Source organism: Oncorhynchus mykiss, chromosome 28, assembly GCF_013265735.2.
Source record: "Oncorhynchus mykiss isolate Arlee chromosome 28, USDA_OmykA_1.1, whole genome shotgun sequence".
Classification (NCBI taxonomy): Eukaryota; Metazoa; Chordata; class Actinopteri; order Salmoniformes; family Salmonidae; genus Oncorhynchus; species Oncorhynchus mykiss.
This window is the reverse complement of record NC_048592.1, coordinates 27,046,948-27,057,602: the sequence shown is the minus strand read 5'-3', so window position 1 is coordinate 27,057,602 and position 10,655 is coordinate 27,046,948. Positions and strand designations below refer to the sequence as shown.

At 41.2% G+C, this 10,655-nt stretch overlaps 1 protein-coding gene across 2 annotated transcripts; it reads left to right on the top strand.

Annotated features, from left to right (window-relative positions):
• Nucleotides 1-1,786: 1,786 nt before the first annotated feature.
• Nucleotides 1,787-6,345, top strand: ppp1r7 (protein phosphatase 1, regulatory (inhibitor) subunit 7). 2 transcript variants are annotated; one of them, XM_021589643.2, is made up of 10 exons: nt 1,787-1,921; nt 2,608-2,703; nt 2,888-2,943; nt 3,183-3,248; nt 3,393-3,523; nt 3,718-3,880; nt 4,073-4,189; nt 4,480-4,584; nt 4,862-4,948; nt 5,329-6,345. In XM_021589643.2, exons 1-10 carry the CDS (start codon nt 1,882-1,884, stop codon nt 5,503-5,505), a joined length of 1,038 nt encoding a protein of 345 aa, XP_021445318.2. In that variant the 5' UTR covers nt 1,787-1,881; the 3' UTR covers nt 5,506-6,345. The 2 variants fall into 2 exon arrangements, with proteins under 2 accessions (XP_021445318.2, XP_021445319.2); XM_021589644.2 differs by having other exon boundaries at nt 1,792-1,921; nt 2,557-2,703.
• The last annotated feature ends 4,310 nt before the right edge of the window (nt 6,346-10,655 follow it).

Sequence of the window (10,655 nt, the reverse complement as noted above, 5' to 3'; positions counted from 1 at the left end):
CCTGAGAGAGAGAGAGTCTTTTCATGCTTTCTTGATTTAAAAAAAGCTTTGGACTGAATTTGGCATGAGGTTCTGCTATACAAATTGATGGAAAGTGGTGTTAGGGGAAGAACATAAGACATTATGAAATCTATGTACACAAAAAACAAGTGTGCGGGAAAAAATGGCAAACAACACACACATTTCTTTCCACAGGGCTGTGTGGTGAGACAGGGATGCAGCTTAAGCCCCACCCTCTTCAACATATACATCAACAGATTGGCGAGGGTACTAGAACAGGCTGCAGCACCCGGCCTCTCCCTACTAGAATCTGATGTCAAAGGTCTACTGTTTGCTGATGATCTGGTGCTTCTGTCACCAACCACGGAAGGCCTACAGCAGCATCTAAATAATCTGCACAGATTCTGACAGTAAATCTCAGCAAGACAGAAATACTGAAGGTCCAAAAAAGGTCCAGATAACAAGACAATAAATACAAATTCCATCTAGACACTGTTGCCCTAGAGCACACCAACAATTAGACATACCTCGGCCTACACATCAGCGCCACAGGTAACTTCCACAAAGCTGTGAACGATCTGAGAGGCAAGGCAAGATGGGCCTTCTATGCCATCAAAAGGAACATAAAATTAGACATACCAATTAGGATCTGGCTAAAAATACTTGAATCAGTTATAGAACCCATTGCCCTTTGTGGTTGTGAGGTCTGGGGTCCGCTCACCAACCAAAAATTCAAAATGAGACTGCATGCAGAATTCGGCAAAAACATCCCCTGTGTACAACGTAAAACACCAAATAATGCATGCAGAGCAGAATTAGGCCGATACCCACTAATGATCAAAATCCAAAAAAGAGCTATTAAATACGACAACCACCTAAAAGGAAGTGATGCCCAAACCTTCCATAACAAGCTATAGAGAGATGAACCTGCAGTAGAGTCTGGGGCTCTGCTCGCAAACAAAAATAGACCCCACAGTGCCCCAGGACAGCAACACAACTAGACCCAACCAAATCATGAGAAAACAAAAAGATAATTACTTGACACATTGGAAAGAATTAACACCAAAAAAACTGAGCAAACTAGAATGCTATTTGGCCCTAAACAGAGAGTACACAGTGGCAGAATACCTGACCACTGTGACTGATTATGTACAGACTCAATGAGTATAGCCTCACTACTCTCAAGGCAGACCTGGCTGTCAAGAGAAGACAGGTTATGTGCCCACTGCCCACAAAATGAGGTGGAAACGGAGCTGCACTTCCTAACCTCCTGCCAAATGTATTACCATATTAGAGACACATATTTCCCTCAGATTACACAGACCCACAAAGAACTCGAAAACAAATCCAATTTTGATAAACTCCCATATATATTGGGTGAAATACCACAGTATGCAATCACAGCAGCAATATTTTCAATATGTGTGACCTGTTGCCACAAGAAAATGGTGACCAGTGAAGAACAAACACTATTGTAAATACAACCCATATTTATGTTTAGTTATGTTCCCTTTTGTGCTTTAACTATTTGCACATCGTTACAACACTGTATATAGACCTAATATTATTTTGGAACTTTTCTGAGTGTAATGTTTACTGTTCATTTTCTATTGTTCATTTAACTTTAGTTTATTATCTCTTTCACTTGCTTTGGCAATGTAAACATATGTTTTCCATGCCAATAAAGCCCTTAAATTTAAAATTGAAATAGAGAGAGACAGAGACAGAGCGGGAGGAAGGGATGATTTTTTGAACTTGAATATCGCACACACAAAGCGGATGAATGGTACATTATGACCAGTGGCGCACCCCTTTAGAAGGCAGCCTCCTGATTGACTGAGGAGATTACCAATAAAAAGGGAGGGTTATCAGGAAACAAACATGGCTACTCTGTTTGTTGGAGAGCCGCAAGAGATGGAAGGTGAGTGAACATTTTAAATACGGCATCTCAAATATTTTATCATGAGGGTGATGAAGTTGATATATGTATGCCCGAGGGTATTTCATTGTGTGCTACTTTGTCTCCTCCCTCCCTGAACATGCTAATGTTGTTAGCCAGATAGCTCGGTAGTAACGTTAGCTAGCTACCTTGCTTGTTAGCGTTGTCATTCATTAACGTCTTGTTTTCGTGCGCAAGCAAACAGCTATGTAGCTACATTAGCATGTCAATGTATTTTGTTTGAATGGCATCCTCGTTTAATGTAGCTAGTTAACATTAGCCTAGCAACTAAGTGGGAACATTTCATGGTGATTTGTCTGTCAAGGTACGCTAGCTAGCTGGTTGGTCCTTTCTGTCCAGTCAGTTAACGTGGAGATTTGACCCTCTTTTCAGATTCTTCGAAATCTGAAATAAAAATGTCAGATGCAGTCGGGAAAACTTGCTATCTTCTAAGCTCTAAACAAGATCTAATAGTATAAATATGTTGCTAATGATGAACATGCGACTGATCAGGTAGCAGTAGGTTGCAGACAGACGCCCATACCATAGCAGATCACTTGAGTCTGCTACATGGGCGTTTGAGTTTTCCGTATAATGACCAAACTACATTTTTAAAGGACTGCCTGATTGACCCTGGCTGTGCCTCCCCATCTGTCCTCTATGTGCAGTGGACCGGAAGGGCGAGTCAGAGGAGTCTGGAGATGATGAGACCAGGAGGAAGAGCATCAATGGGGAGGTTGATGTCAATCAGCCCCATACCACAGGTGGTGGCAATACACAATCTATAGTTCCACACAAGTATAGTGTCACGATTCGTAGACACAAACTGAAGGAAAGATTTTGATTTAATCTGTTTGAGAACATTTTGTCCTATTGTAGCTAGCGCATACTTTTACTCTAGTTAGATGCTGTGTTAAGACACCCCTTGACATGTCTCTTTGTACACAGTTAAAGAGGAGTCTCCTGTTGAAATGGATACCATAATTCTGGACCCAGAGGAAGAGGTGAGGGAGGGGGAGCACTGTTATAATGGCGGCAGGTGGTTAAGTGCTCTGCCAGTACCCAAACGCTTGCTGGTTCAAATCCCCGAGCCAACTAGGTTAAAAATCTTGATCAAGGCACTTAACTCTAATAAAAAATAAAACCGTCTGCTACATGACAGATAAAATAAGTTTGCCTCATGGAATTATGAATGCTATTCCAATGTAGTTCTCTACTGAATACCTACCCCTCTTATTCTCAGGATGTTGATCTTGTCCACTGTCGTATTGGGAAGATTGAGGGACTGGGGGTGTTGAGGAAGGCGAAGGTCAGTAGTTTGACTATTGGCTGTCACTCACCCATTGTAAAAACATATGGCTATTTTATTGGAAACATGGGTGACATTATCACAGTGGAGTAATGGACTGTCAGCACAAACAGTATGACTAGATTTAATGTTGTGCGTGTCCAGACGCTCTCTCTAAGGCAGAACCTGATCAAGATGATTGAAAACCTGGAGACGTTAGTGATGCTGAAGGAACTTGATCTCTACGACAACCAGATCCGCAAACTTGAGAACCTGCAGACCCTCAAAGAGCTGGAGTGAGTCTGACGGGACCACACACGCCAGTGTTTCCCTCTCTATCAGCTGACCTAGAGATTGCCTCAATGATCACCCTTTAGTGTATTCCTCTCCCCATTTACACTGACTGAAGCAACTGTTATTTCATGCACCATTTCACACAGTTTCTGTACAGTTGAATTGAACTTGAATGTGTTTTGACTCTGCTCTCCAGCCAGCTGGACGTGTCCTTCAATCTACTGAGGAAGGTGGAGGGTCTGGAGAGTCTGACGGGGCTAAAGAAGCTCTTTCTGCTGCACAACAAGATCAGCCACATCGCCAACCTGGACCACCTCACCGGCCTGGAGATGTTGGAGCTGGGCTCCAACCGCATCCGGGTAAGACTGGTCAATTGCATATTCACATATATTGGGATGTCTTGGAATGGAATTGGAATGTGTAGAACATAATGTTTTTGCATTGGTATAGATTTTGTTTGAGTATTGTCTCAATTGTACCAGAATCATTGTTGCTTTAAAGAGGTGAGGAATGATTGCTTGACCTAACTTGTGTGCATGCCTTGTTTCCAGCTAATAGAGAACTTGGATGGGCTGTCCTCGTTGACGAGTTTGTTTCTGGGCACCAATAAGATCACTCAGCTGCAGCATCTGGAAGGCCTTCACAACCTGACAGTCCTCAGCATCCAGGTATGTGTATATATCACACACACACCATGGTTTGGGTCAATTCTGGAAGTATTCCAATTTTCAGTTGGGATTAATTTTAATTCGGTGTACTTTCTGAATTGATCATCACCACTGCTTCCTGTAATGTATTAATGTTTGAAAACACTGCAGAAATGTTAAATGCACATTTTCTTGCTTTAGTGACCCAACTGTTTGTGCTGTTTAGTCGCCCTGAACTGTAGAAACCCATCTAACCATGATGATACATGGATTTTGGTCTCTGAGGATATGTTGTGTTCCTTTCTCTCCAGAGTAACCGCATCACCAAGATGGAGGGTCTGCAGGGTCTGGTCAACCTGAAGGAACTCTACCTGAGTCACAACGGCATCGAGGTCATTGAGGGCCTGGAGAACAATGTGAGTCGGTGTCAACGGCAACCACATGACTGTAGGGCCATGCACATTGCCATGGCGACTAATGAAATTACCCCAGGAATGCAATGTTTATGGAAGCCCAATAAACCGATGTGGTAAAATGTTCTACACACAGCCAATGCATGTAGTCATTGGTGAATACATGTACTGTAGTTATTGCTAAGTCCACGTTGAGTCAGTGTTTGCATGCTAGTTCAATGCCAAGAATTGTTTCAGAAATCAAAGTGTGTCAATTTTGATGCTGTTTGGCCACATACAGAAAAAGCTCACAACTCTCGACATCGCAGCCAACCGGGTAAAGAAAATTGAAAACATCAGCCATCTAACAGACCTACAGGAATTCTGGGTAAGAGAAGAGATTTAAGGTTCATGGTGAATAGGAAAGATAAATAATGGATGAGTCATTTTAAGTGCTGAGGGATTGTGGAATATGGCCATAGACCACAGCTGAGGTCTGTTCTTATGCACGAGGGTAAAGCCCTTAGCCGTGGTATATTTGCAATATACTACAAACACCTGAGGTGCCTTATTGCTATTATAAACTAGTTACTAATGTAATTCAGAGCAGTTAAAATGTTTTCATGGTAAGTGGTCTGATATACCACGGCTGTCAGCATTCGGTGCTCGAACCACCCAGTTTATAATAGAGCACTGTCACTTGTTGGAATGAATAGGTCTGTTGCTGATTGGAAAATGTATTTAAATCACATGTCAACTCTTTCCCAGATGAATGATAATCAGCTAGAGAACTGGTCAGATCTAGATGAGCTGAAGAGTTCCAAGGCCCTGGAGACGGTGTACCTGGAGAGGAACCCCTTGCAGAAGGACCCCCAATATCGCAGGAAGATTATGCTGGCTCTGCCCACCGTACGCCAGATCGACGCCGCCTTCATCCGCTTTTGACCGGGCCACACCTCACACCCCTACCTTGGTGTCCCTCCACTCACCGTTCTTCCCCTGCAACTGCAAAATGGACCTCAGCTTACTGCACACAGACTCATTCACCACAGGCACACATCTACAGATACAGATGAGTGTCCTTGTATACCACACACTTCAGCACACACACATTCCGACCATCACGTTTCACTTGCCTTACCGTCTCATGTAAAACACGCATGTACACATTTACACTCACCATCTGATCTATGCTATTGTGTTAATGCATAGTAATTTATTGTCAGAATTGGACTGGATAGGGGCTGGGAGGAGTGGGAGCTGCAGGGATGTCCCCCCCCCCCCCCCCCCCTATTTTATTCCCTTTGGATGTGGAGTAGGGAATAATTGCTCTGCCTGCTTGTCCTTTTGTCTGGAGGGATTTAAAAGGAGAAGGCAGTCAGTCTTTCTCCTTTTGTTATTGAAATTGCACTGTACCTGGCAAGAAGGTGGGCTGGCTGTATTGCTGATGGTCTATTTAAGTGTTCATCACATTTCCTTCAGGAAGTTCTAAACCCACCAGACAGTTTTATTTTAAAGAATAAAATATATATATATATTAAATGTGACAATGGTAGCTGCTGCCTTTCGTGGTGCTAATACAGGGTGTATTGGTGTGTATGATACTTGGTGTGGTTGCCATGGGGATATTTAGCTCACCATAACACTAAGTTTCCCTCAAATTGTAGCTACGTTAAACAGACGCTGTATCAAATCAAATCAAATTTTATTTGTCACATACACATGGTTAGCAGATGTTAATGCGAGTGTAGCGAAATGCTTGTGCTTCTAGTTCCGACAATGCAGTAATAACCAACAAGTAATCTAACTAACAATTCCAAAACTACTGTCTTGTACACAGTGTGAGGGGATAAAGAATATGTACATAAGGATGTATGAATGAGTGATGGTACAGAGCAGCATAGGCAGATACAGTAGATGGTATCGAGTACAGTATATACATATGATGAGTATGTAAACAAAGTGGCATAGTTAAAGTGGCTAGTGATACATGTATTACATAAGGATACATCTGTATCTGTTGTTCAATGTGAAGGATTGAACTTAATTCACACCCTGTCATAAAGAAGCATACTCTGAAACTAGTTCAATTCGGGACAATAAAGCAAATGTGCTGTTCTGAATGCCAAATCATGGCAGCACCAAGAAACAAACCAGGGGTTTGTGCATTGGGGAAAAATGTAGCAGAGCATTTTGCAATGGGGCAAAATGGGGAAAAGTTATTATTGGACAAGAGCAGATGTTTCATTCTGTTTTGTGTTTCTTGCCTGATGAACATGACCCAATTACCAGAGAGTATAACCACATGTGAAGAGTGGGATTTTTGCTGTAAGATTTGTTCACAACTGTTTTCATTGATTCCTTTGTTTTTATTGAGTTTCTTAAACGGATTTGTTTTGAATGGTTCGAAGACCAAGTTTGATTATTTACAATGTCCTAATTCAAATGAATCTGCAGTCTGAGCTATACTGGAAAATAAACTATTTCAAATATTTTACTGCGTTACAGGTCATATAAGGAAATCAGTCAATTGAAATAAATGAATTACATCCTAATTTATGGGTATACAGATATGCGTGGATCAGAAAACCAGTCAGTATCTGGTGTGACCATTTGCCTCATGCAGTGCGACATCTCCTTCGCATAGAGTTGATCAGGCTGATTGTGGAATGTTGTCCCACTCCTCTTCAATGGCTGTGAGAAGTTTCTGGATATTGGCGGGAACTGGAACACGCTGTTTTACACGTCAATCCAGAGCATCCCAAACATGCTCAACGGGTGACATGTGGATTATCTTGTCAAAGGAGAAATGCTCACTAACAGATGTAAACAAATTTGTGCACAATTTGAGAGAAATACGCTTTCTGTGGTTATGGAAAATTTCAGCTCATGAAACATGAGACCAACACTTGACATGCTGCATTTCCATTTTTGTTCAGTGTATTGGTCCATAAGTAAATCTTATTGCTGTAAATAAAATAAAAAACTAACATTCAATGGTGGTGACATTCAGATTATGTAAAGGAAAATATGACAGTCTGTAATCATATTTCCATCAAAGTGAAAAGCCCATGCATATACATTTATGGAGTCACCTATAGTTTGCACTTACTGGCACACTTCAAGGGAAACTTGGGACAGAAGTGAACAGTGTTCGTGAACAGAAATGGGCTCAAATTACTTATTGACTTGGATAAGTGGGCTCTGTCTGAGTGAATGTCTGTGTGGTATGTGGAAAGGAAGGAGTGTGTTTGTAAACTTTTATTTACCAGATTGCTCAGGATCTGTATGTCCATGCAGTACACAAACAGACGCAGAAGTTACCCCTAACCTCAGATCTAGGATCAGAAACTTTCTGTACCCAAAATCAAATTTGAACCTAAATCAGTAGTGGAATGACCCTGTATCAGTGGTTAGGGACAACTTCTATTACAGTGCCTTGCGAAAGTATTCGGCCCCCTTGGACTTTGCGACCTTTTGCCACATTTCAGGCTTCAAACATAAAGATATAAAACTGTATTGTTTTGTGAAGAATCAACAACAAGTGGGACACAATCATGAAGTGGAATGACATTTATTGGATATTTCAAACTTTTTTAACAAATCAAAAACTGAAAAATTGGGCGTGCAAAATTATTCAGCCCCTTTACTTTCAGTGCAGCAAACTCTCAGTTCAGTGAGGATCTCTGAATGATCCAATGTTGACCTAAATGACTAATGATGATAAATACAATCCACCTGTGTGTAATCAAGTCTCCGTATAAATGCACCTGCACTGTGGTAGTCTCAGAGGTCCGTTAAAAGCGCAGAGAGCATCATGAAGAACAAGGAACACACCAGGCAGGTCCGAGATACTGTTGTGAAGAAGTTTAAAGCCGGATTTGGATACAAAAATATTTCCCAAGCTTTAAACATCCCAAGGAGCACTGTGCAAGCGATAATATTGAAATGGAAGGAGTATCAGACCACTGCAAATCTACCAAGACCTGGCCGTCCCTCTAAACTTTCAGCTCATACAAGGAGAAGACTGATCAGAGATGCAGCCAAGAGGCCCATGATCACTCTGGATGAACTGCAGAGATCTACAGCTGAGGTGGGAGACTCTGTCCATAGGACAACAATCAGTCGTATATTGCACAAATCTGGCCTTTATGGAAGAGTGGCAAGAAGAAAGCCATTTCTTAAAGATATCCATAAAAAGTGTCGTTTAAAGTTTTCCACAAGCCACCAAACATGTGGAAGAAGGTGCTCTGGTCAGATGAAACCAAAATTGAACTTTTTGGCAACAATGCAAAATGTTATGTTTGGCGTAAAAGCAACACAGCTGAACACACCATACCCACTGTCAAACATGGTGGTGGCAGCATCATGGTTTGGGCCTGCTTTTCTTCAGCAGGGACAGGGAAGATGGTTAAAATTGATGGGAAGATGGCTGGAGCCAAATACAGGACCATTCTGGAAGAAAACCTGATGGAGTCTGCAAAATACCTGAGACTGGGACAGAGATTTGTCTTCCAACAAGACAATGATCCAAAACATAAAGCAAAATCTACAATGGAATGGTTCAAAAATAAACATATCCAGGTGTTAGAATGGCCAAGTCAAAGTCCAGACCTGAATCCAATCGAGAATCTGTGGAAAGAACTGAAAACTGCTGTTCACAATTGCTCTCCATCCAACCTCACTGAGCTTGAGCTGTTTTGCAAGGAGGAATGGGGAAAAAATGTCAGTCTCTCGATGTGCAAAACTGATAGACATACCCCAAGCGACTTACAGCTGTAATCGCAGCAAAAGGTGGCGCTACAAAGTATTAACTTAAGGGGGCTGAATAATTTTGCACGGCCAATTTTTCAGTTTTTGATTTGTTAAAAAAGTTTGAAATATCCAATAAATGTCGTTCCACTTCATGATTGTGTCCCACTTGTTGTTGATTCTTCACAAAAAAATACAGTTTTATATCTTTATGTTTGAAGCCTGAAATGTGGCAAAAGATCGCAAAGTTCAAGGGGGCCGAATACTTTCGCAAGGCACTGTATCTCTTGAGTGAAATGTTACCTATACAACTTGGGCTTATTCAAGAGGGTGCAACATTTAGAATGTTACAGATGGAAATGCAATGTATATTATTTCAACTATTGACTCCTCCCTTTGCTAGACAAGTTGACAGTTCTATACAATGGATTTCTGCCCCACGACGGGTTCAGAGAACAATGCCACACAACTCACATTTTTTTTTGCTCGCTTTTCGTTATGTTTGACAAAGTGCTCGGTTTACTGTTTTTGAACTGAATGTATTATAAAAAACTAAATAAAGTTACTTCAAATTAGATTGTTTTCCCACAAATGCTTACACCACTAAACTGACATGTTTTATTTTTTTAACCTTTATTTAACTAGGCAAGTCAGTTAAGAAAAAAATATTATTTTCAATGACGGCCTAGGAACAGTAAGTTAACTGCCTGTTCAGGGGCAGAACGACAGATTTGTACCTTGTCAGCTCGAGGTTACTAGTCCAACGCTCTAACCACTAGGCTACCCTGCTACCCCAGGACCACTATGGCTGTGTTTACACAGTTAGGAAAATAATTTTGACCAATCAGGTCAGCTCTAAAAAATATCTAATAAGTTAAGATCTTATTTGATTGGTCAAAAGATCAATTAATGGGGGAAAAATATCAGAATTGGGCTGCCTGTGTAAACACAGCCTTATGCATGCACTGTATAAATTAGATTACATGTATTGACTATAACTACTGTACTAGTGTCAGTACTGTAACAACAGGAGAAAATATGTTTCACTTAAAAGGATACCCTTGTAATTTAACTACATTTTGCAGTAGTTTAAATTTGAATATTGGTAGTGTTTTCAATAAGTCATCACTTTTCAGCCATGAAGCGCACAGGAGGTTGGTGGCACCTTAATTGGGGTGGACGGGCTCATGGTAATGTCTGGAGCGGAATTAGTGGAATGGTATCAAACATTGTTTCCATTTGTTTGATTCCATTCCATTTGCTCCGTTCCAGCCATTTATGAGCCACTCAGCCGCTTCCACTGGTGTAGCTAACTACTGGAACTACACTATTTTTTTTGCAAA